Source organism: Dipodomys spectabilis, unplaced genomic scaffold (assembly GCF_019054845.1).
Source record: "Dipodomys spectabilis isolate Male_0828 unplaced genomic scaffold, ASM1905484v1 ptg000190l, whole genome shotgun sequence".
NCBI classification, from domain to species: domain Eukaryota; kingdom Metazoa; phylum Chordata; class Mammalia; order Rodentia; family Heteromyidae; genus Dipodomys; species Dipodomys spectabilis.
In genome coordinates this window covers 1,508,576-1,536,494 of record NW_024870867.1, presented here as the reverse complement: position 1 = coordinate 1,536,494, position 27,919 = coordinate 1,508,576, and the positions used below count along the sequence as shown (strand labels likewise).

General features: G+C 35.2%; 1 protein-coding gene across 6 annotated transcripts in view; it reads left to right on the top strand.

Annotated features, from left to right (window-relative positions):
* The window catches only part of Dgkb (diacylglycerol kinase beta), a 547,855-nt gene that overhangs the window by 260,837 nt on the left and 259,099 nt on the right, over positions 1-27,919 (top strand). For all 6 annotated transcript variants that reach the window (XM_042695805.1, XM_042695804.1, XM_042695803.1 and 3 more), the window contains one exon: positions 26,549-26,613. In XM_042695805.1, the coding sequence (XP_042551739.1) occupies positions 26,549-26,613 (65 nt within the window). The remainder of the gene's footprint in view (positions 1-26,548; positions 26,614-27,919) is intronic.

Here is a 27,919-nt window from a genome sequence, read left to right as displayed (position 1 = left end):
ATAGTGTATTATTTTTTTAATGTGTTTCTGGATTCTGTTAGCTAGAATCTTGTTAAGGATCTTTGCATCTGTGTTCATCAAGGAGATTGGCCTGTAATTCTCCTTTTTGGTTGGGTCTTTGCCTGGTTTGGGGATGAGTGTGATATTGGCTTCGTAGAATGAGTTTGGGATAGCTCCCTCCTTCTCTGTTTCTCTGAAGAGCTTGAGGAGTATGGGTATTAGTTCTTCTTTAAAGGTCTTATAGAATTCTGCTGTGAATCCATCTGGTCCTGGGCTTTTTTTTGTTGGAAGACTTTTGATAGCTTCCTGTATCTCATTATAGGATATTGGCTTATTTAATTGGTTAACTTCTTCTTTGCTCAGTTTGGGTAACTTGTATTTCTCTAAAAATGCATCCATTTCCACCAGATTTTCTTCCTTTAGAGAGTATAGCTTTTGAAAGTAGTCTGTTAGAATTGTTTGGATATCTTGGGTACGTGTTGTGATGTTTCCCGTGGCATCCCTAATCCTATTAATATGGGTTTCCTCTCTTCTTTTTTTAATTAATCTTGCCAATGGGCCATCAATTTTGTTTATTTTTTCAAAGAACCAGCTTTTTGTTTGGTTTATTTTGGTTATGGTTTTCTGATTTTCTAATTGGTTAATCTCTGCTCTCAATTTGGTTATCTGGCTTCGTCTAGTAGCTTTAGGTCCCATTTTTTCTTGTTTTTCTAGCTGTTTTAGTTGCAACATGAGATTATTTACTTGGTCTGTCTCCATTCTCTTGATGTGGGCACTGAGGGCAATAAATTTGCCCCTCAGGACTGCTTTTGCTGTGTCCCACAAGTTTCTTTGTGAGGTGTTTTCATTTTCATTGAGTTCTAGGAAATGCTTTATTTCTTCTCTGATCTCTTCTGTTACCCAGGCCTTGTTAAGGAGTGTGCTGTTCAATTTCCATGTATTAGAGAAATTTCTGCGGTATGCTTTGTTATTGAGAGCTAGCTTGATTCCACTGTGGTCAGATAGGATACAGGGGATTATGTCGATCCCTTTGTATTTGCTTAAGTTCCTTGAATGAACTATGATATGGTCTATTTTGGAGAAAGTTCCATGAGCTGCTGAGAAGAATGTGTACTGTGTTGTTTTAGGGTGAAATACTTGGTAGATGTCAGTTAATTCCGCTTGAAGTATGGCCTCACTTAATTCGGTAGCTTCTTTGCCAATCCTCTGGTTGGTAGACCTGTCCTTTGGTGAGAGTGGCGTGTTAAAGTCTCCTAGTATTATCGTATTGGGATCTATTTTATTCTGTAAGTTTGAGAGCATTTGTTTAACATATCTGGGTGCACCGATATTTGGGGCATATAAGTTGATGATGGTTATATCCTCCTCTTGGATTGTTCCCTTTATTAATATGTAGTGTCCGTCCTTGTCTTTCTGTACTGATTTTAATGAAAAGTTTATTTTGTCAGATATCAGGATAGCTACACCTGCTTTCTTATTGGGGGAATTTGATTGGTAGATCCTTTTCCACCCCTTCACTCTGAGTTTGTTTGTATGTTTGGCTGAGAGGTGGGTCTCCTGAAGGCAACAGATGGATGGGTCTTGTTTTCTGATCCAGTCCTCAGTTCGTTTTCTTTTAATTGGCGAATTCAGCCCATTTATATTAAGAGAAAGTATAGAGAGATGTATTGTTGTCCCTGCCATTCCGTTTTCCTAAGTTTTTCTTCTTTCCTTTCCTCCTGTGCTTGCTCAGTTAGACTTTGAGTAATGCCTGTTTGGGGCAGGTCCCAGTTCCTGGTTGCTTTCTTCAGGTTGTGTCCCCCCTCTTAGAATTCTTTGTAATGCTGGCTTAATGTTTATGTATTCATTTAGTTTTTCTTTGCTATTAAAAGTTTTCAGTTCTCCATCGAATGTGAATGCTAGCTTTGCCGGGTATATCAGTCTGGGTTGGCAGTTATTGGCTCTCAGGGCTCGTATGGTGCTTTCCCAGGCTTTTCTTGCATTCATTGTTTGTGTGGAGAGATCTGCAGTGATTCTAATTTTTTTCCCGTTGTAGTATAGCTCCTTCTTCATTTTTGCTGCATGCAGGATTGTTTCCTTATTATTCAGATCCATCATTTTTACTATTATGTGCCTAGAAGTGTTTCTCCTGGGATCTTGCTTGTTGGGTGTTCGATAAGCTTTTGTGATGTAGTTAAGATGGTCGTTTTTGAGGTGGGGAAAATTTTCATTGACTATCTTGTTAAATAGGTGTTGCATTCCCTTGCTCTGGAATTCCTCACCTTCGTCCACTCCGATTATGCGAAGGTTAAATTTTTTAGCATTATCTGCTTGCTCTTGAATTTCCCTTTGGTTTAATTTGAGTGATTTTTCCATATCTGTCACTTTTTGGTCCAGTTGGTGTATTCTGTCTTCTGTATCTGACACTCTACCTTCCATTTCATTCACTCTGTTGACCGTGGCTTCTATTGTGGTTTGCATGGTGGAAATGGATCCCTTTATGGATTCAATGTTGGTTCTCAGAGTACTGATCTCACCTCTCAATGAGGTGAGATCAGTATGCATTACCTCTAATTTGGCGTTTATCTCACTTCTTACTGAGATTTGTGCAGCTTCTATTTTTGCATCCAATTTTTGTTTGATATCCTGTATATCTTTTGATAGTTCATCCTTGTGCTCTTTCAATTTCTGATCCATTTCTCACTTTATTTCTTGAGTCATTGCCTCCAGCAACCCTTGGATGTAGTTTTTGTCTTCCATTCCTGCTTTGCTCCCACTGGGGCTCTCCCCTGAGTGGCTGCTGGCTTTTGAGGTGAGCTTGCTGTCCTGGGTAGTGGTAAACCTTGTGATTTTTCTCTGTGATTTTCGCATGGGGGTTCAGGAGACTGCTCTTCAATCTTGTTTTGGTGTGTCTGTCTTTGCTTGGTTGCTGATTCCTGTAGGTCGTCAGTTGTTGTTGCAGTCCGTCAGTTGTTGTTGCATTCCGAGTTCAGTTGGGGTGGTTGCGGGCTGGGTTGGGCGGCCCCCCGCCGGGTCGTTGCGATCGCGATTGGGCGGGTGGTCTGCCGACAGGTCCCTTTGTCGCGCTGCTGGTGCCGGGCGGCTTTGGCGGGATGGAGCCTCTCCGCTCCAGTGGAGAGTGAGGGGTGGGGGTGGGATCCTCGTGGAGACTCCCGGCTGGTAGGTTTCTCTGTTCCTTGCGATCTGCTGTTCTGCAGTCCGGTACCTGGTGATCTGCAAGCAGCCCCCTGTGTCTCTGTGGCTCCGGCAGCCCCCGCCGGGCCGGCTGGCCGGCGGCTTGGCGCACTGCCGCGCGGCCAGTAAAGGTTGGGGGAGGGGTCTTCGCTCTTCTCTGTTCTGAAATTCTTCTTTTCCTCTCTTTCTTTTTTTGTTATTTTCCACCTCTGGTTTTTCTCTGAGTGTTCGTCTTTTTGTTGTTGTCGGTCTCTTGGGGAGATTAAACGTTGGAACTCGAACTCTCTTTTTGGTTGGAGAGAGCTGTGGCGTTTCCCTACTGCCCCGTCGCCATCTTGGTCCCCCCCCTCCTGCTATAAGTATTTTTACAGCAAGGTTGTATAACATGTTTCCTGGGCTGGTTTTTACATTTTTCAAATATTTCAATGAGCTATCTTTTTCGTATTAACTTTAAAATTGGCAAAGTCAAAAATATACAGTTGAGATTTGTCCTCCCTAATCATAGAGGTTTATTTAATAATAAAAGATATTCCTTCTGGAAATGTTTTTTGTTAGGATTCTTTGACTTCTCTTTGAGTGTCATTAGCTTTTTCTCTACTCAAGCATTTTCTGTTTCTGTCTTCCTAAGAAAGGTCTGCTACCATTTGTTTAGCAAATCCATAAGAGTCAAAATGATGTTAGAATGTAGCCCAAGGCAAACTATGGAAGTATACATTTCAAAGACAATTTTAAAATTAATGTTTTAAGTAAAACATAGATGGCCCGGATTGAACATTTCTGCTATATTCTCAAAGCAACAAAACTTTGACTTAAAGAAAGTGGTCTGTGGAACGGAGCAGAATTAACATGAGTGAGGGCAGGGGAGGGGAGAGGCCAATAATCTTGAAAAAAAAATAAAAAATGTTGAACACTAAGATTAGGTGATCCAGGAATAAGATATTATAACTGAACTCTTTGACAACTAACCACAATAGGATGGTTGGTTCTCTGCTTCAAATTTACCAGGTCTATCTTAGCTCTTATTGTTCAGAAGATTTATTAAAACTTTAAGGCCTGGTGCCAATGGCTCAAAAGGCTGAGATATGAAGATTGCAGTTCAAAGGTAGCCTGGGCAAGAAAGTCTGTGAGACTGATCTCCAGTTAACCACCAAAAAACCCAAAGTGAAGGCATGGCTTAATTCATACTGTACCAGTCTTGAGTGCAAAAGCCAAGTGAGAGCACAATGTCCTGAGTTCAATCTCCATCATTGGTATAAAAATGAGAGACAAGACAGAGATAGAAAGTGAGAAGGAAAGAGAGAGAGAGAGAGACAGAGAGACAGAAAGAGAGGGGAGAAGGAGGAGGAGGAAAAAGGACAAACAAACAAGAAAGAGAGAGAAACAGAAAGAAAAAGAAAGAAAAAAAGAAAGAAAGGAAGGAAGGAAAGAAAGAGAGAGAGAAAGGAGGGAGGAAGGGAAGGAGGAAGGAAGGAAGGAAGGAAGAAAAGAAAGAGAGAGAGAGAAAGGAGGGAGGGAGGAAGGAAGGAAGGAAGAGTTTAAGCTGGGCATCAGTGGCTTAAGTTAGTGCAGCTCTGTCCCACCCCCTCCCTCCCTCCTATCTCCTCCCACCCCACCCCCCATCAACATGTTCAATGGATAATTACAGGATCTATGGTATCATAACAGACCACATTTATTAATCCACTTTATTTGACTGAGGAAAACCATATAGAAACTGTACAGTGAAACACATATTGAACCTCTAAAGAAAAACAATTTCAAAATGATTATAATCATTTAGGAGATTAGCTTCATTCCTGTTGGTTGTAAAGGAAGTTGCGGTTGTTGATAGTTACTTCTGTTCTTATATACTAACGATTTTGTTTTTTCTCGTGACTACTTACTTCAGAACATTTCTGCACTTAAAAAAACACTGTAAGCAAAAGATTTAAATTTAAACAGACTATCAGGATTCACACCTCACAAATGGATGAATGATACTCTCTATGAGTCACTAGGAGAAAGCTAGTGGGAGATAAAGTCAACGAGTTCATTTCTAGAGGCCTCTTAGCTATAAACATCCAGCCACTCTTCATTCATCAATACTGAACTTTAATGAGTCCGGATAAGAAGCTAGTCAATGGATATCCATTTAGCTAGTGATAATCTTGAACTCCAGCTGATTGTCCTAGCAGCTGTGTGACTTCATTACCATTAGAAAGGCGTACAGCCAAGCCAGCTGGTACCCAAACCAGCTACTCCACACACAGAGCATATCTATTTGTTGGTTTACACATCTGAATTACACAGGCTCCACGAAAAGTTTAGAGTGTAAAATAGAATCTGCATAAAGATTTAATTTAAAGGGCTTATCATTGCTATGCCAAGCACAGCTAGTTTGTTTTGTTTCTGCTATGATATAGTATATTGTGGTTGTTTTCAGTTCTTCCATAAATGCAGCCTACATGCAAAATTTGCATTTAGATACCAAACATAACTTCACATCATAATTTCTCAGTTAAGAAAACATCGTTTTGGTCGTGTTTGTTTTAGTGCTTACAACAGTTCATTTTCATTTTCTAAGGCAGCTTTAATAGAAGGAAGTTTGGGGGACCTTGTTAATAGCTGGTTTAGTTTCCATCTGTCCCCAACTTACTATCCCTAATGTCAATGTCTAGATCAAGCCTCAGTTGGCACTCCTTTGGACTTTTGAAAAAAGTAAATTCTAACCTGACTTGGCCCTCTAAACTCTTTCCATCTTATTACTATGTGAGAATTGCCTTGAATCCCATTCCCATTGTCGATGCTCTGCTATATAGTTTCTCAGCCATCTGCACCGGAAACAATTGGAACCCAGAAGCAAGTAGCATGGAGACTTCTGGCCCAAGCCAAGACCTATTGAGTAAATCTAGGAGCCAGTCTTAATCATTTTCATGATTAAGAAAAACATTTCTGTAATTTCATTTGAAAAACCTTTCTGCAATAAGAATACGATGGATAAATATGGATACAACTGCTAGTACTCCACTTTTTCTCCCAATAGTGCTTCCAACTTAAGTAAATCATTAAATATTTTGTCTTCAATAAAAATGACGAATGTAGATCATAATATAAATTGAAAATATTCACAAAAAATAAAAAAAAATTGAAAATATAAATGAGATCATGTAAAGAACCCACACAATGTTAGATGAAAGGGAAAGAATCACGTGAAATTCATAATCTCTTCACCTTCACCAGAACAATGCAATAAACAATTCCCTGGAGATTTTGTAGACAGAAATACAGCATTTGTTTTTGAAAGGATTTTTTTAAGAAGCATGTTTTATTAGTGTCTCTTTATAAGGATAATTAATGCTAAGTAGGTTTACTAGATCTTACACAGCTATTGAAATAGATAAGAAGTATATGCTTGAGTATTAGAGCTGCCACATAATGACAAAGGTAGAGACGTGTATACATTTCTCATTTAAACAAGTAAGATTCTGGTGAGTAATGCAAGAGCAGAAACCCAAGACAAGGACTTATTCCTGGAGAGAATATAAAAAGTTGAACAGGCTTTCAATTGTTCAGCTAGTTAGTGGCACACTTCTGTTGACTTCAGCTTTCTGTAAGTTAAATGACCCTTGAGAGGCTGTCCAGCAAGGGCTCCAGCTGAGATGCAGAAATGTCCTGGGTGAATGAAAAGAATATTATGAAATTTATTATCCCAAAAGGTAGAACTTGTGTTTAACTTTAAGTGACTAGCGTAAGGAGCGAGAGAGGTTGTATTGGGGTAAAAACTGTGATAAAACTGTTGGTATAGAGTGATTGCATTGAAATAGGGAGTTCAAATAACATCATATTTTCAAGAATGTAATTTCAGCAGGAATTACAAATCCCACCCACAAATATAGTCAAAATTTATGATTTTTATATTTATATCATCTATATTTAGGGTCCCAACATTCACAAATAGCATATTATTACCAGAAAATAACTATTTTCATAATATTTCAGAATACTGCAAAGACAGCATAGTGGAGTATGGCTTAAGAATAATCTATTCCCAAGGCAAACACAACTTCCAAATGTAAAGGCTTACAGAAGCCATCTATTTGGCTCAGAATTGTTTAAGGTGGCCATTTGGAAAATGCAAAATGAGGAGTTTCTTCTTGGATTTATTGGCACTAACTCTGGTAGTTGGTATTGCATGATCAATTCCAAAATAGTTTCTTCACACACATGCCTTCTGCTTGCCTTCATTCTCTCCAAGGTGAAAAGGTCTCTGTGTCTTCTCACAGTACAGAAGTCTCAGGTTAGCTGGATTTCTTACATGGGAGCCAGGGTTCCCCAAGCAAGCTTTCTAAGAGCCCCCAGTAGTAGATGTGAAGCCTAGATTGTCACTTCCACTGTATTTGATTCCAGTGCCCTGCTACTTGTATATACATTTTTCAGTTTTTATCTTGGGAATTCTTTGATGGTGTTCACTTTCCAAAAGGACTTTTAAAAAAATTCTCTACTACTATGTGTTAAATGTGAATGTAAAGATAGTTCATAACATATTCTTATTTGACATAAAGTCTTGTATATCCCTAACTTTATGATGCATGCTTGGAAACCTCTTTTTCTACACATCACAAAAATTTAAGATAATATCATTAACAAAACCAGAAATAGTTTTCATAGAGATTTAACAGTCATTACATTATTTTTTGTCAGTCGTGGGGCTTGAACTCTGGTCCTAGACACTGTCCCTCAGCTCTTCAGCTCAAGGCAAGTGTTTACCACTTGAGCCACAGTGCCACCTCAGGTTTTCTGGTGTTTTTTATTGGAGATAGGAGTTTCACAGACTTTCCTGCCTGGGCTGGCTTTGAACCACGATCCTCAGGTCTCAGCCTCCTGAGTAGCTAAGATTACAGGCCTGAGCCACTAGCGCCAGGCTACTCATTCATTTTTTGTAAACCATTCTGGTTGTGACATTTCACTCCATTTCTGTGCATATGCATTTTGAATGAGATGGTGTAGGACCTCACAATTATGGTTTTGTTATTCGATTACCTTCCTGTGTCTGATATGTCAGTTTTCATTTTGCTATTCAAGAATACTTGGTCCAAAAGAGAATAGTAACCAATCAAAATGGACCTTTGAGAGCTGATATTGGTAGACAATAATAGTGATGTCTTTATTGATTATATAGAAAGCAACTTGCCTTTTTTTCTATTAATATTATTCAGAATAAATAAAAATATTATAAAATGAATGATCTTTTTAAATCAACAGAAGTTTTGCTTTCTGACAAAAGTTGATCATTCTTACCTTCAAGCTACAATAATGAGTATAAGTGTCAACCAGGGCAACCCAGAAACAAGTTATATTCTGGACACAAAATGGCCAGTACGAGCAATAATAGATCTGAAATTCTATTTGCTATATTCTACCACATACAAAACTTATACAAACCTCTTATCTTTCATAATAGTAAAATTATCTAGAGCAGAATCATGAAGGTATGTTTTTTAGAATGAGACCTATTTTGGGGGGGGGGGGGGGGATCCGGTCGTGGGGCCTGACCTCTGGGCCTGGGTGCTATCCCTCAGCTCTTCAGCTCAAGGCTAGCGTTCTACCACTTGAGCCACAGCACCACTTCTGGCTTTTTTCTTTTTGCTTATGTGGTGCTGAGGAATAGAACCCAGGGCCTCATGCTTGCAAGGCAAGCGCTCTACCACTGAGCCACCTTCCCAGCCCCGAGATCTAATTCTTAGAAATATTTTCCTCCCTCTGTTCAATAAGTGACAAGGAGAATTCAAATTTTAATCAGATGAAAGTAAGACTCTACTTTCATGTTCTACAAGCCTTCCTATTTACACCCCAACATTTTTCTTCCACCTGAACAAGTCGTTTTCAGCCATAATGGCTTTCAAGGAATTCCTCTTTCCTGATCTTCCCTATATGCCTACATTCATTTCTCATATTTGAGGTAAACTCAGGGACCATGTAGAAACTATATGTCACTGCATGATGTAAAACATAATTTTTAATATTTTATAGTTAAATTTCTCAATGTAAAATGCAAGTTTGTTTTAGCTTTCTTTTCAGGTCTCGCACAAATGTCTATTAGTGTTTATGGTTAAGGAGTAGAACTTACTTCACAGGTTAGTACATGTTTTGAGACAATAGAGAAAACTAAATGAGAGATATATTAAAATTACTTTCCATAGACTGATCAAGATGATTTATCATAATAAAATGCTTACATTTTAATTCATATATTTATATTCTTGCTTTTTCATGAACATTTATACAGGTTGTGTTAGTCTCTAAATCTCTGAGCCTGACCCTAAAAACCTTTTAAGTTTTTAAAATTCCAGGGCATGTTACCTATCCTCTTTTCTCAAGTTTGTGTAACTGTAATTATATAATACTATGTGTTAATTGCACTGGTTATATTAATGTATTCTTAGCAGAGCAATTTAAAAATTGGAACATTTAAGTTTGTGAATATATTTTAATGAGATCTTAAGGCATTTAAGCAAAGTAAGCATATTTAACAAACGTTATTAAGGAGAATGTGTAAGGAGACAAATTGCTTCTCTAAGACAATGTTTACTTGCTTTACAAGATACTTTCACAAGTTAAGGAAGAAGATGTTACATAGTGTTAAGTGAATCATATTTGTATACTAAAATGTTTCATAAAGCATGTTTTTTATTTATTTAAAAAACACAAAAATTAATAAGCCTACAGCAAAAGAAATGTATAGTTAAAAATAACAATTGACTATGCATATTAAATTAAATGTGTTCTTCAGGGGTGTGGAACTGAGATTTGAACGCAGATAGGTGCTCTTTGACTGAGTCATACCCTCAACACACTTGTGTTTTAGTATTTTTTTCCGATTGGGTTTTGCATGTTTGCCTGAGACTGACCTCAGAGTTTGATCTTCCTATCTATGCCTACCAGTTAGCTGATTACCAACAGCCATGCGACCATACCCAGCTTGTTAGTTGATGGTGTGTCACTGTTTTCAAGGTTGCCTTGAACTGTAATGTCCTGATAGCCACTTTACAAATAACTGTGATTACAAGTGTGTATCACCATACCTGGCAAGCATTGGGTTTCGCTCATGCTACAATATCCACTGTCTTTCCCAGAGTGGCACTCAACAACGTGAAACAATTATTTTAAACATCAAAGTGAGGACATCAACCTCTCTTAGAACAGAGGAGGCAATTGAACTGGCTTCATGCTGTGATGTTGCAGTGCTACACACTGCACCCACCATTGCTACTTAGAGGTGCTAAGTGTATTCTAGAAAATGTACTCTTTAGGTCATGCAATGGAGGATGCCGAAGCTCTCTGTCCCCCAGCAGCAACTGCACAAAGGTGACACATTCTGTTAATCGTCCTGGGTGGAGCACACTGCTGACCAAGAGAGAGGGGATGGACTATCAAAGTGCATGTAAAATCAGTCCCACGCTGTAATACCATCTCAATGGAGGACTAGGGATAAAACTAAAGACACTCACCTAGGCACTCTCCCAATGGTTAGAATTCAACTACTCTCAGTATACTAACTTTCGATTGTTTTGGCAGTACTGACATTTAAACTCATGATCTTGTGCTTGAATGACTGGCAGTTTACCACTTGGGTCCCACCACTAGCACTGCTTTCTGCTGGTTATTTTTAGGTCATTTTTTTGGACTTTTCTTTCCAAGTTGGCTTTAAACCTGATCCTTCAGATCCTAGTAGGACTAAAGATCCTAATTAGCCAGGACATACAAGAGTGAACTATTCTTGCCTGGCCCAGTATGCATACTCATGTGGAAAAAAAATAATGAGACTGAATAATCATCTAAGTAACTTTAGTAGCAACAATTAAATTGTTGTCTTTGTGAAGTAGCTAGACTTACTTGTTTTTAGCTGTATGGCAGAAATGGTGCATCCATTTTGAAGAATTTCAGGATAATTTTTCACTTTTTGTCATTAACTGATTCCAATAAGGTTCAAGAAAAATAGACATAAGAGAAAAGAAGATATTTTTAAAAACTCATGTTTTTTCTTAAGCATAGGGCTGAGATTTTATCAAATTTTGCCATCTTGGAACCAGCCTACTGTCTGGCATATAGTACATATAGGTGATCAATAAACATTTGTTCAGGAAATAACTTGAAAAGTTAATTTGATTAGAAAATGGCCACTTTAAGCAGACTATCTGTTAAATTGTAGCATTAGATTATTCTCTTGTCTTTCTTTCATTTTGTTTCTATACCTCTCAGAAGTAGAAGAAGCCCTAAGGTACACTCTGTCTGGAAATAAGAACCATGTGTACTTTTGAAGCAAATAGTCATACCAACCTACATATCTTCTCATCCCTTATAATTTGAATTTGCCACTGATGTTTATTTTCCAAAAGCCAAGAACAAATTGCTTGGGCCAGTTATGCTATAAGTTTGAACATATGAACATTATTTCTGCCATCTCCACTTGAAATTGAAAAGCAATATGTATGTACATGTTAGATAAAACATGGACTGTTTGTTAAAGGTAAGAAGAAAATGCTACTTCAGTAAATTTTTAAAAGTGCAAGTCAGTAGGTTAAATATTAATTCAAATGTCTACAATAATGGGTACCTCTGCTTTTTAAGGAAGTCATTTTTCCACTGTGAAGTCAATACGCCTATTGATTAGAATTAACTTGCTACAAAATAAAAACTCTCCAATAATTTTTAATGTAAGTTTTTCCTCTTTAACAGTAGCCTGCAGTTTGGCTTCTTCTTCCTCTTTTTTTTGTAATCTCTTTCTGGTCAATTTAGCAACAAATTAGCAATTAATCATGTGCTGATTGCAACGAATGATTTGTCAATAAGATGCAGCTTACATAGCTAAAATGGTTATACTGCGCTTCATTGTTTTCTTTTTTGTCTTAGGACTGCTTTGTGTAGCAATGGTTCCTAGGATGGATTTTTGAATAGTTGTTTTGGAGTAATGCATGCCAGTTTTAAAAAATGCTGCAGGCTGCTCTAAGGGTACTAATGACGATATGCCCTAACTTTCTTTTGGCATTCCAATATTTGGACATCTGTTCTGACTCCTTATATGTGAAATAAAACTCATACCAGATAGTAGAATAAATGAAGGGTTTCATTATCTTAAATGTCATAACATTTGTTTGAATTATCGTGTGTAGATTTTAAATGCTGAAATTGTCATCTTGGTTTTATTTCATCTTATTTTACTGTCCTTTCAAAAGCCTAGTAGCCTGAAAAATTTTTTCAATTGCATTAATAATTTAAGTGAAATAATTTACAATTTTATGTAATAACAGGGAAATTGTTGTGGATAAGCTACATAGTCTGTAATTTCTAAAAGCATAAATATTTTACTGAGCAGCATACCCTTTTCAAGCACAAAAGGTTTCTTATTATAATGGCTTCATACTTAGTGACAAATAATGCATTTAGAAAAAGCCATTTGTTGACCATTATTCAAGTTCTCTTTGTGTAATGGTATTATAGCTTCTTGTGGGTTCACTTGTTAAGGTATTTCCCATTGTGTGTGTCCAAAGGGACTGCTCTCTGAGTGCCACATTGGACCTGATTAGTGACAGTACATCTACAAACTCCTGGGTCAACTTGAAACACAATAGGAATATGTTTAGGCTTTTCTTTTAAATCATAATCAACAATGTGATTGTCATAGTTATCAATAATTCTATAAATGACCTCTAACTACCTCAGAAAACATTTGTTTTCCTTGAAGCCTTCTTGAAGTAGTATTACTAATCCTGAGAAGAAAACTTTATATTAAAGCTACATGCCATAGAGATCCTTAGAGTCTGCAAATGCTAGTCAAACGAGATACAGACTGTGACTTTTCATTTCAGGTTAAGGGGAAAAAGAACAGTGATAATTTGCCACGTATAAAATAATTTAACTACATCATAGAAGCAAAGCAGTGCTTTACAAATGTGTTACTTTGAATATCTGGAAAAAGTCATAGAAGCATTCACCCCTCCATTCACTTTGCATAGCTGATGTCAGGAATGAAGGAGCCAGGCTTTGCCTGGCAAAACATTTCCACTCAGAATGTCCTACAATATTTTGTTCATAAGACAACCCATAACAAGGAAAAGCCATTTCTAGAAACATTTCTAATTTGGTAAGACTTTGAAAATATTTTTTTAACTTTATATTACTACATTTGAAAGAAAAATGATTACTTTTCGCCCTTTGCATAATAGGAACTTGAATTAAAATCAGTATAAAGCAGAAAATATGATCTCATATGAACAATTAAATGGAGACTGCTAGAAGCTGTTCATACATTTTGAGCTAGACATCTACAATCTGGTCATTTTATAAAACTCTTACTCAAATACTGCATAAGCCATACAAGATAAATTGCTACATAATAAATGATGGAAATTTTAAATTATTAGTATATTCTTTTAAGGAAAACTTCTATAAGACAACAAACTTTAAAAGGACGGAATTACTGTCTCTTCCTTTTTAGTTATCAGATAACAATGTGAAATATGGAACTATATTCTTAATCCATAATCTACTGATATAAATATTATCAAATACATAGTTTGAGCCTAATCACAGAATCATTTTTCCAAAAATGGATAGAAATCTATTTTATCTGAAACAGTAATGGTAGGCAAATATACCTCTCAAATGTTGCATAAAATATTCAAAGTAGATATATTTTTAAATAGTATGTCTACATAAATACACATGGGTGTTGTACCTTTTATAAAATTTGACTTTACTTATTATCATACAATATAATCTACAAATACTTAATTAATTTTTTCCAACTCATTCAAGTTTAACTCTTTAATTTCCACATCCATATGATATTTAATTATATTATTATGGAATTTCATGGCTACTGGAAGTATAAAAATGATTTAAACCTATTTGTATGACTTTTTGCAGATAACCAGGGATCTTATTTTTAGATTTCGTACTACTTTATTTTGAAGTCACAGAATTAAATATTTGTTAACTACAAGGACTGAATTATAAGACTACATACATAGAATATATTTAAGGATTTGTCAATATTTAAGTAAGGTCTTAGAGGAAATGTACGTGAAGTAGTAGAGTGGGCCATCTTTAGAAGCTAAGCCTTGAGTTTTAGATTCCACTGTCATGGAGTGGGCACTATGGATGGATTGTAGAAGTGTGGCAGATTTCTTACAGGAAAAATCACTTGGAGTGTCTTGTAAGTAATATAGTTGGTGGTAACCAGATCTCAACAAACACCAGAACAAAGGGAATTTAAGTTCGACTTCAACTGACCAAGACTGGCGTGTTCTCCATAGGACAGAAAAGGGCAAATAAAAAATAGTTCTAATCCTCAGCCTTGGTAATTAGAACTGGAGCAGTAAAATCACTGATTGAAAAAATTAAGGAAAGGTCTGCTTTAGGGGAATGTTAAGTGGAAATTTTTATCTTGATAGCTGCATGTCAATATAAGTTCTGGATTTGGAAACACATACTTGAGATATCAAAAGAGCATTCAAGGCTGTCAGCATTGAACCTGATTTCATCAGGATAGATGAGTTATAGCAGAAAGTTGAATGAAGATGGAATATTATATAGAACTCTAGGCTTGGAAGTGAATATTTCGGGGATTCAGAAAGTAATGCATGAAATCTCTGAGGTTTGGTGATTTGAGATGAGTTTTTAATTTTAAGAACTAATAACTTTCTCCTCACATCAAAACTCTCAATAAGGTATGTCCTAATATCATCCATAAAAGGCTTGACACAAATATGTTACATATTTTCAAATGTTTACATTTTAAGAAAACTGGAAAAGGACAAAATAGATCAAAATACATAATTGTATCACTTTTATGTATAAAGCTACAAAAATATTCTATTTCTAAACAAGTCAATAGATTGTATGTATCATACAAGTAAATGTTGATATATTTAAAAGATAACATAAGAAGATATTTTAAGATCTCATAATGTGAGAAGTCACACATCTCACACTTTCTTAATAAATTTCCAGTGAGAAGATTCACATGATCAAATATAATGAAGAAAAATAATTTTTATTGAATGTTTTCTATATCACTATTATTAGTTTGTCTCTTTCACTAAACCATTATTTTCTCACAGAGACAAGACAGACGTAGTACTTTAAGTAGGAAAGAAGGAAAGTAGGAAAGAAGATGGAAAGTAGGAAAGAAGAAACACAGTTATGATGGGCTAGAGTCAGAAGAAATAAGGAAATGAAGATAAAAAATTGTAGTCACTATGTTTTAGACATTTGTGGTAAACAGGCAATGACGACATTTGGCAGGAATAAGAGATTAAAGTTTTGTTTAGATTATTTCTAACGAAGCAATTTTAGGATGGGGGGGGACTTATAGGGGGAGAAAGTATGAAAACCGGAAGCAAATGTGGTTTCAGAGAGACTAAAAAGGTACAGAAACTAAGCACAAGTGAGTTATAGTTTTGCGATGGAGGAAGAGAACTCTCTAATTTCAGCAGAGAGAGGGAGGACATGGTACAGTTTTGAGAAGACCAGGGAATATCTAGCACATCCTTCATCTGTCTGTGTGTGTGAAGTACAGTTGGCCAATTTGAGTTCAGAGGAGTTTTGAACATTCTAAATGCAAATTTGCACCCAACTAAATGAGTTACAGGTTAGGCACCAAATCTAGAACAAAGGCAGAGAATTGAACTTTCATCAACTGATAACCAAGTCCATAGATTGGCCCAGAGAAGGTTTGAGTAACAACTCCAAACCATTGGTATATACTCAATTCTAATCCAAGGAGAAGCTTTCTACATTTTCTTTCTTCTAGGATATTTTATCATAAGAAATGGATGTTCACAGAAAGAAGTTTCAGAGAATAACAGCTTTCAATATTTAAAACAAATAAAGAGACTGAACTGTTTTAAAGAATATCAACTGCAGTTCTATATTGGAGAAAGTTTTGAATTTAAAAAGTGAGTCAGCAAACTTTTATTCTGCAAAAAATGATGTTTCTATTACCTGTCCTCTCCATACTTTCCCATTTCTGGACCTTCCAAATTGGAACTTACCTTCATATGTCTTGATCTTTTGTCTTGATGACAGTCTTACAAGGTATGTCCCAGATAAAGAATATTCTCTCTCACAAGTAGCTCTTTGGAAAACTACATTGTTTCTCACATAGTTCTGTTCTATAGAGACCAGGCTAAAAATTATTTTTACTTTCTCTGTGCAACACACAGGAATTGAATAGATAATTGAACAAAGGCAGTAGCAGGGAGTTGTGTTTCCTGATCAATGTCTTATCACAGGTAGAGTTGTAGACATTGTAAACATTTAAGGGTTATAGGTCTTAACCATTTATCACCATCACAAAATTTTAAATTATGTATAAATGACAAAGTTATGTGTCTAATATTTAGAATTTTAAGATTTTATGATCATGAGTATTACAGATTTCCCAGGAACACAAATGCATTGGATCTATGTTTCATAGGGTTATGTATGGATATTTTTATTTAATACATTTTATTATAAAGATACTGTACAGAGGGGTTATAGTTATGTATGGATGTTTTCTACAGGATTTTCAATCCCAAATATGACTTCTACACCAGATCTTCCTTTCCTTCCCCAACTCATACTCCAACCTCAGATTCCTTTAAGAATTAGGATTTCATGAAAGAATACTTAAAATGGCATTTATTCTTGAAGATAAATGGCATTTATTATTGAATAATCGCAAGTGTTTATCATTTAAAAACAAACAATGTTTGGGCATCAATGGCTGATGCCTGTAATTCTAGTTATGCAAGAGGTTGATATCCAAGGATCACAATTTGAAGCCAGAGGAGGCAGGAAAAACTGTGAGATTTCTATCTTCAATTATCTACTGAAAAAGACAGAAGTAAAGCTGTGACTCTAGTGGTAGAGAACCAGCTTTGAGAATGAAAAGCTAAGGGGCAGTTCCCCAAACTCTGAGTTCAACCCCCAGTACCAGAGCAAAAAATAAAAATAAAAATAAAATGAACATACCAACATCATTATGGTTTTACCACATTGTTAATTAAATGAGATGTAAGGTTAGGCTAAGAATAGAATTATGTACATAAGCAGCTTCTCCTTATTTTCTAAATATTTATTGTTTTAGGAAATATGACAAAAAATGTTAATGTTGTTAGCCATAATAGATTTCAGAATATATTTGACAAAAACAGAGATGCTTCTTCTTCTCATCAAAATTATCATCAAGTGAAGGATTTACATTTCTAGTCTAGGTGTGGAAGTAGGGAATCAAATCCTAAATTGGAAATCAAGACTAAACTAACTTCTGAAAAGCTATATAATCTTGTGAAAGCTCCTGAAACCTAGATAGACATTTTCTTTCCAAAATAGAAACATTAACATCTCCCCTGCTCCTGTTTTGAAAGGTCAAATATCTAATTTACCCAGTGTTAATGAAGTCAAAATATATAATTTATCAGAAGATCCTTTAGAAATTGCATATCTTAGTATAAATATAAAGTTCATAATTTTAGCCACTGAGAAAAATAAGTGAGTGCATTACTTCATGGAAATAACGTTTACATACTGTGTATACACAAGAATTTCAAGTTCCCAGGGGAATGGGATGTTAAGAGGAAGAGTATCCATATTCCTTTCAGTGAAGACTGTTGGTTTCATGGTGCCAGAACAAAGTTCCCCAGTGTAGACTCTTTCTCCAGGGTAACAGGACCTCAGTTCAAAGCTGGTAGAGTAGGTTTCAATTGTTTTAAAAAGTCAAGCTTCCTCTTCCTCAAAAATGGCTCTGGTTATCATGTTTCCAAAGTGTCCACTATCTTCCAGAAATTACATACATATCCTTGTAAAGTGGTGGGAGGAGAACATGAGTAGTTAAAAAACAACAACCCAGTAATCCAGCCTTCATTTGTTTATTAACCCAGGCCTTTGACTGTCCTAGTAGAAGAGGAGTCAAATATATACACTATATGCTATTACTTTGAGACAGACAGGACACACGTGTTTTTTTTTATACATACATAAAATAACCATATTTGGAAAATCATACCTATAGTAAAGGTTTAATAATCTTTTTGGAAATATTTCTTGGAGATGGTGTGTGGCTTTTACATTACATCAGACACGTATGTTCTGTTTTTTGTTTTTGGCTGCTCTAACTTGATGAGGTATGTTGAGTCATAGAAACCAAATAAGCTTCGGTGATTTCTTTTCCTCTAAAGCAGTATTTGATTCTTTATAAATAAGATGAAAGCTGTATGCTTGTATTCTCCATCTTGATGTGGAATGCCAAATTTGATACAATGGGCACTTGCAGAATTTTTTTCTGTTTTTTGTTTTGTTTTTTAATGTTCTAACTAGTCTTACTTCCAAACAGTTGCTATGGAAGTTAAACTGGCTCCGCTTCAAGTTCCAGGAAACTATTAAAGGCTCTGAACCAATATAACCTTCAGCTTCAGTGGAAAAAGGATAATTTCCTTCCTGGCCTCTGAGATCTATTTCCATTCTTGCTTCAGATAGTAGGCAGATTTGTTTTGTTTTATTTTCTTCTCAGTTCCCCACCTCCTGTATCACCACACATTCCTCCTATGGTATCCTGGCTTCCTGGCTGCCATTCACACTGTGCCCATTCCCAATATCAATGATGTAACACTGGTGACTTTCATGAGGACTCCACATGCATTTAGGTTATGAGCATAAGCATTATTTCTAGGCTGACATGATGAAATGTGTTATTACTTTGAGCCTTAAAGTATTCATAAGTATTCTTTACAGATTCACTAAAATGACATGAAAAACATTCAACACATTTACAGCATTTTTCAGATTACATGAATAAGATAATGACCCAACCAAATGTAGATAGACTTAATTGACAGATCCAATATTTCTGTATTACCTGAAAAAGATCACTTGATTATTGAAGATAATAAATATCAAAGCACTGAAATTTAGTTGAGTCCCATGGCAAAAGCAGTGTAAAATATATGGTATTGACCTAATTTTTCAAAGCCTCAGAAAAGTACACGCTGTAATAATTTCTTTTGCCATTTAAGTGTACACACACACACACACACACACACACACACACACACACACACACACACACACACACATATAGGTATGTATAGTTTGAAAAACAGTTGTTTGAAAAACACTGTAACTTAACATTATTTGATAGATACTAGTAGAATATGCAAAATACTCCCTGGCAAAGCTTATGGATACTGTGTTAATATACCAATGGTTGACATTATAAAGGAGTTATACAAGGGAGTTATAATTCTGTAAGTTATGAGTTTAATGCTTCTTAGATATTACTCTTTCAACAAAGTTGAAATTCTTGAAGCCTTAATTTTACCCATTTTTCCAGTAACAATCACGATATTAACTGTTTCTTTGCTACCAAATTACCAACCTCTGTGCTTATGACACATTAGCATATATTTTCTCACTGATCCTACATAGAAAGACAAATCATGGTCTCATGCCTAAGCTGTTATTCGAGCTGTGATAAATGGCAATTTCATGGACTTCCCTGTTACCTATTACTAGGTCTTTCCCATTAGTTATCAATCTTAAATAATAAATGTAATCATTTGGATTATTTTTAAATTTGATCAAAAATTATACTTTATATGGTTTGCTTTTTTGTGATGTTTAATACACCAAATGTAGAACATTTTAATTAAAATAAGTGCTCTGGGCCAGGGGTAGTACCTATAACCCCAGTAACTTGGGAAGCTGAGGCAGGAGTCTTATGAGTTTGAAGGCAACTTGGGCTATAACACAGAGACAGGCACTGTTTTGTGTTTTTATGAGAAGGAGTGACATTTTCTATTTTATTAGCATCTGCTAATAAAAATGGTTTGGAAAGGCAAAAATACTCTCTGAGAGAAATGTATGCTCTTTCATTTAACAAATACAAGTCAAGAATTTGCTGAGTCAAAGAAAAATGTAGATAAGTAAGCATTTTTATCCTAGCAGTCACATAATTGTAAATAAAGAAGGCATCCTTACAACTTTTCTCATCTCTTGAGAAGAGGAGAGAAAGAAATTAGTAGAATTGAAGTACTTTATTCTTGGATGTCTCCATGAGAAGTTGCCTGGGACTAGATGTCTCTTTCTCCCAAGGCAATCTGTTTCATCTAATTCTCTTCATCCCCTCTAGTGAGGAAGCGATCACATCCTTCCATTAGATTTGTATGTGGAAATAGCTTGGATATACTTACTCCAGAAGTCTGAATGATTGTATGTGATTTTCATAACCTTTTGTGTAGGGTCTGTGTGTGTGTCTGTGTGTGTGCATGTGTGTGCGTGCTAAGGAGCCTTCCAACTATAACAGTGCACCATTTGCTGTAATGTCCCCTAGTGTAAAATGAGGGCTTTTCTAAGGGGTGCTTCAAGAATGGGAAAGGCATGTCAAGTTGGAGGCAAATTTTATCTCACATGGAACCAATATCTCACTTATATGTCACTGCCTTCTGTAATATGGTGGCAAAGATAGCATGACAGTAAACACTTGACTGCTTTTTTTGTGGGAAAATTAAGGGAAAGTAAAAAAAAAATGAGAGTAGCTAATTACATTAAATGCTAATTATTATCATCCAGTAAAAGGTTCTCCAAAATTAAATAAGTCCCAAGGACTTGGCTTATATGTAAAGACTGTTTGCAAGAGTCTCTGTATTCAAAACTCTACATGCTAATTTCCACCTACTATTCAGCAAGTTCTGCATCTAGCCTGAAGGATTGGCTTTATTTTGACTTGTCATTTTTCCAGCCTCTAAGGTTTAAATTCTAGAAAATTCCTTGGTTATTCCATGTACGTTTTCCAAAGATGACTAAGAAAAAGTACATAGCAGTTCCATGTGAATGAAGTACCAGCAGTCTGAGATTATAATTTTGTACTCCTGAGTTTCTGTGAGGTTGTGGAGTCCTTTTCTCTTTCTTCCTCTCTCTTTCTTTTTTCTTCTTTCATACTTTCTGTCTCTGTTGCTGTCTCCTTCTCCCTCTCCTCTCCTACTTTCCTCTACTTGTTTTACCACTTCCACATACAACCACAAATAATATTCCCGAAACGGAAAACTGGAACGTAGTAATTTCTCACAAACCTCCATCACCAAACCTAAAATTCTTATACCTCAAGATAGTATAGAACACCACTGATTCATTCTTATCATCACTAGTATTTATTTTTTTTTCTTTGGCACGTTGGTACTTTTTGTTTCTTAAGATATTTATAATTGTCATTTACATTGTAAATAATGTCATTTGTTATATGCTTTTATGTGGTACTTCATGTACCATTGCTAAGTCTGTACAGTTCTTTTTTTATATGTTTTTATTGTGAAAATACTGTATAGAGGGGTTACAATCACATGAGCAAGGTAATGAGTACATTTCCTATCAAGCACTTTTGCCTCTTCTTTGTTTTTCCCTACCATCCCTTCCCTCCTATCACCACTACACTCCCTTCCCCCTCCCCAGGCCTAAATTGTAAAGTTCGATGTCTTGTACATCGCATTCTTATATCTTAATTTGTTTCAGTTAATCCCTTTGAGGTTTCTATGTAAATCATTATATATAAAGAAGGTTTCTTTAAAATGAACATTTTTTTTTCTTTTCCATCTATTCTATTTCTGAAGATCTCTAATAATCTGCTATGCACTATTATCTGAGGTTGCAACAATGTTTTATTTTTATTTATCTTTTTTTTTTTTTTTGGTCGATGGTGGGGCCTGAACTCTGGGCTTGGGCACTGTCCTTGAGCTCTTCAGCTCAAGGCTGGTGCTCTAATCCTTGAGCCACAGCACCACTTCCGGCTTTTTCTGCTTATGTGGTACTGAGGAATTGAGCCCAGGGCCTCATGCATACAAGGCAAGCACTCTACCATTGATCCACCTTTCCAGCCCACAATATTTGATTTTTAAAACAAAAATACTATTCAGTTTTTTTTTTCTGTTTTACAGTTTTAGGTACAATTTATGTAGCTGATATTAGGACTTGGTATCTTTGAAGAGTCACCAATCACTTCATTACAGATGAATTTGTAAAAAATTATTTTTTATGTAGAGTAAGAATATCTAAATGAGCTGGTTGACAGTGAGTCATGCCTACAATACTAGATCACTAGGTCTTCTGAAGCTGAACAGTCTGTCAGATGTTTATTGACGAGCAAAATGCCAGAAAGGAAGGTTTGATGCAAGTGGGAGAGCTCTATCTGTGAATAAAAAAAGTCAATTGAGTGTGCAAGTTTCTGAGTCCAAGACCCAGTATACATACAGAGAGAGAGAGAGAGAGAGAGAGAGAGAGAGAGAGAGAGAGAAAATCTAAATAGAGAAATTAAGAAAACCAAAATGTTAACTCCTCTAGAAATGGTCATACTGAAAATTAAAAATGATCCTTAAAAAGATTCAAATAATCAAAAATAAATCCAACTCATTAGAATATTTAATGAAAGTATTAGTGAAAGAAAGTTTCTTAAGTGGAATAAGGTATATAATAGACAATGTCTATGACAAAGTTGGGCAGATCTATAACATGTCAGTCAACACATTAGAACAGATAATCTTCTTCTGCCAACTGCTATTGGCTCAGATATCTCACCCCTGTAAATATATATTCTACAAAATTTAAATGTTAATAATCTATAGGATATAATCTAATTTTTAAACTAATACCCTAAAATGCAGCACTAAAGATTTCATAAAAATTTATTTAAGGTGTAATAACTATAAATAGCAATTATCATACCTATAAAAATGATATTTCTCAAAATAATGACAGTAAGAGTTTGGGGGATATGTATTCCTAGAAGCTGATTCATATATAGATATTAAAATTTTGTATTGGTATGTCTATATGCATATATCCAAGAAAATTACTCTGAAAAGTTAATCTGAAGAATACTGTTTAAATAATATTATAAAGTTTAAATTTTAATTTTGATAAAGTTGATATATTTGTGATTCACTACTTGTGTATAATTTTAAATTAATTTATAATAATTCATAAGTTCAGGAAATAAAAATACCCAAATGAAAATCATAAAATATATAATTGAAAATCTTGTCATTGAAGCATGTTTTAATATTCCCTCCTTTTACCTCCAAGAGATGCCTATATGTTTACAAATACACGTACAACCCTACCATATCCAACACTGTTCCAGTGAAAGGGCTTTCTTTTAAAATAAGGAACGTCTGGATTCCAAAAATCACCAATTTGTTTAAAGTTGCAGGGCTTGGCATTGGAAAGTCTGTCTGAATTCAGAGTTTCTCCATTGTGGAAAATGGAAATTTATGTCAACTTAGTTTTTATTTCCTCAACAGTATACTTTTATTGTAAAGTTTATTTTTTCAAAATCATTTTTTTTGTTTCTTATTTGATCTCTCATTAAAGAATCTTACATATCCCTGAAAAACAGCTACCGACTAAGTTTTCAACATTTGGGCAGAACTCTTTCAAGACCCTTGGGGTAATGCCAGGAGACAACAAATCCAATGTGAATTTGGTCTGAATTCTCAACCAAATGAACACCTGCCGTCATTGTCCCCTGTCAATCCAGTTCTCAGCAAAGCCAGCTCTCTCTTTGTGGTAGAACCCATTCAACCAAGAAAAGGCCTGCCTGTGTTCCAAGCTAGATTTTTATCCTCAACCCACCCCCTCTTTTTTTTTTCTAACTAAATGACTCATTACTTGAGTATCTAGGAGATAGAGCTGATATTAAGGTTATTGTTAGTTATTTGGTGTGGTAATGCTCCACCTTAGGAGTTTGCTCAACTATAGTCTTGCACATTTAAATAGTCTTTCAGTCTCTTTCTCTCTCTGTTCCTCTTTCTCTCTGTTTGGGTGACTTTAGAAAGAACAAGCTTTTTTAGTGTAAAAAATATACATTTATAAGGAAAGCACAATCTATTTTTAACATCTGTTTTCTCCAATTTAGCAGAAACAAATAATTCAAGAAGTAAAGCTGATAATATTTTTCCTATGGGTAACCAATGTTCATTGTTCATTCTTAGTCCTGGATTCATATTCCTTTGCATTGAACATTTATTTTTCACCAAAATAGGAAGGGTTAAAATGGAGATAAATGCTTTTTTTATAGTAGCATAAGACCACTTTGCTTTGTGAAATATAATATCACTATAACTTAAAAATGAGATTTTTTTTTAAGAAGGAAACTCTGTGACTATGTTTGACAGTAATTGGATACATAGCTGTGAACAATCTTGATATTCCTATTTCGTAGTCGACCAGGATATTGAAAATGTTTTAAACACTTATACACTAGAAAACTAAAACATGAAGGATTTTAGTAAGTTTTATGAGAAGTGCTATTTCTATATGCATTATGTATATCTTTGTATCCTTTCAAGTAATTCAATTACTTGATTTTTTTTTTATTATTTGTACAGAAAAGAATTGCAGTTAACTCTCATCATTCAGGAAGAAGCAATCTCTGCCATCTGCAGTGGGCATTGGTCCCTGTCTTGTTGGGTCTCATGCTTTGTTATGCATGAGTAAGCACATTAGCCTTTTCATTTCATTCATTAGACTTATAATACTTGATTAGTGTTTTCAAGAATCTCTCAAAGACACAACTTCTTTATTTCTTTTGTGTTGGCTTTTCATTTATCTCTTATATGAAACAAAATTAACATTCAATCACAACAATAGACCTTTTCTATTGAGGTTATTGGTAAATATATTAGTTTCTCATTTGAGTGATTAATCATGTATGGATGAAGAATAGGAAAATATCCCCTCACTTGGAATTGCTGGATTAACTGTTTAATATCAGCTGGAGCACTCTGTCCTTAAAAGGTTGGGATCACAATAATCCACATATCTTACTTACACATTCCAAGCAATTTCTGCGTCCAAAAAAAAAAAAAATCTCTGAAATCATTTCCTAAAAGTAAGACTCATCTACGGTAAATCTTAGAGTTAATTTATACTTGTTGACAATTCTCCAAAAACACATTATTTTCTTTGTTGCACTTCTACATTAAGCAAGGTAGGTCACAAAGCTGTTTTGTGGTGTGGTCAGTTATTAATTACACATCCACCACCAAGAGAAAACTCAAGTCCAACATTGCACCTTTTCTAAATCAGAATCCTTATACCATTTATTTCCACCCACAATTATTTTCAAATATTTGGAGTTTTCCATTTAATCAGTTTTCTACTTAGTTTATCATTGTAACTCTTCTTTTTTAATATTTATTGTAAAAATACTGTACAGAGTTACATGAATAAGATAATGAGTACATTTCCTGTCGAGCATTGTTACCTCCTCCTTTGTTTTTCCCCTACCATCCCTTCCCTTCCTACTTCTCCAACTCCTCCCTCCCCCACCCCTAAATTGTAAAGTTTATTTTCAACATAGTGTCATGTACATCTCATTGTTATAATGGCTCAACTTGTATCCTTATTTCATCGTTTTGTTATTTCCCTTCCCCTCCCCAAATTAAAACAAACAAATAAAAAATGTATATACAAGATTCAGGGCACCAACATCAAATACAGGGAAAACAGGGGTTATACTGTGGGGAAAATATGGTATATTTATACAATGAAATTTTATGCCTCCATCAGAAAGAATGATATCACCCCATTTGTTAGGAAATGGAAAGACTTGGAAAACATTATATTAAGTGAAGTAAGCCAGGCCCCCTAAAAGTATAGGTCCCATGGTTTCCCTTATTTTTAATAACTAGTATAAGTCTAGGACAAGCAGAAAAGGTCAAAAGCTATGTACATATGACCATATAAGATGATGTTAAGTGAAATGAACCACAAGATAGGGACACCAGTGTTTTTTTTTTCTTTCTTGCTACTGTTTTTAACATGTACTATGTGATTTTGTTTATCATTATAACTCTTTTTTAAAAATCTTTTCAATTTCTATTTGGCATTTGTGAAAATATGTGCTACCATATTTAAATATGGGGTCAAAGCCAGTTATTAATGCATGGGTTTATTTATGACAAGTTATTAATTTATCTTTAATTTATTTTATAAATTGTTTATTATTTAGATTATTAATTTATTTTCTAACTTAAACTGAAATTATTTCCTAAATGTAACTATGACAAGTAACCAATCAAAACATGACTAATTACATAAACCACACTAACAAAAAATTTATATTGATTAGATACCTTGGCAATGATATTGTGAAGCAAGAGTTAATTTTAAAATAGTGTTTATCTGGACATACAGCCACATGCCTATAATCCTAATTCTGGTTACTGGTAGCTTGGGCTACATAGGGGGACGTTATCTCAAATCATGTGGTTTTTAAATTGTTTTCTTCTCTTAATTTTTATTTCCATAATATAACAAATTACAAACTATCCTGTTTTTGTTTTCCTGTTTCTTCCCTTAGGATGCCTCCATTGCACATAGATTCCACATCATGAGAGAAAAACACCCAGAGAAGTTCAATAGTAGGTAAGAGGACAAGTGGTGCGTTGGTAACTGTGGCTGCTGTTGATGAGTTGTATTATAAGAATATGGTATAAATTAGTTTTCATGTTATTACTGAATAAAGCACAGAGCATAAGTAACTACTAAGCACCAAGTTTAACTTGATTTTTCCCTAGGTTTTATTCAGACTCTGGTGGGGGGAAAAATGTCATCTTTTCCACACTCTTGTATTCTCAAGGAAAGATTTCAAAATACTTTGAAAACCATAGCCTATTAAGAAATAGTAGAGATCTTTACATGGCTTAATATCGTCATGATTATCATCTTTAATCCCAAAGAAAAATATGGGGTTTTGATTTGAAGATGCCATGTAACTTCATAATATAAAAATAGCTTATAAATCTCCTAACTTTATGATTACTAATCTTATATGGGCTTCAAGTAAATACAGAGGAATACCACTGACAACAAATTTTTTTTGAAGACTTTTTCTTCCCAGGGAAAAAAATATGATGAATAAATTTGTTTTCCTACAATAACAATAGGCAAATAATTTTTCCCTCTAACTGTAGACGTTGATCTTCCAGTCACTCAGGGACATAGGGAAAGCTTGGTTCTGGATTATCTCCGCTTCTAGAAGTAGCTCTCCCTATCTCACTGCACTGTACAAATAGACTTTCAGAATTGAATCATCTCTGCATCTGTTAACAACCATTTGTAGCCTATCCACTTCACAAAGTTACAAAACCGTGATCAGTAGTTCTCCATAGATATCTTTGTGGGATTATTCATTAATGTTCAAAAGTCAAAGGCCCTGATCTCTGTGTTTGGCTAAACTGACATCTAGGCATGAATACTATAGATGACATATTAGAAAAGTGCCCTGGAAATTTTTGTTTATTCAAATTTTCGTACATGCTGGTGCACAGACATTATTCTATTCTATATGCATGCATAATAAATAAATTCTATTAAAATGTATTTCAAAACTTCTTTTTGATCTTTCACTTGTACTACATTATTTAAGAATCATATTTAAAAAACAGATGAATGAGCCGGGCGCTGGTGGCTCACGCCTGTAATCCTAGCTACTCAGGAGGCTGAGATCTGAGGATCGCGGTTCAAAGCCAGCCAGGGCAGGAGAGACCGTGAGACTCCTATCTCCAATAAACCACCAGAAAACCGGAAGTGGCGCTGTAGCTCAAGTGGTAGAGCGCTCGCCTTGAGCTGAAGAGCTGAGGGACAGCGCCCAGGCCCAGAGTTCAAGCCCCATGGCGGACCAAAAAAAAAAAAAAACAGATGAATGATTAGTGAGGGCCTATTTGATCTT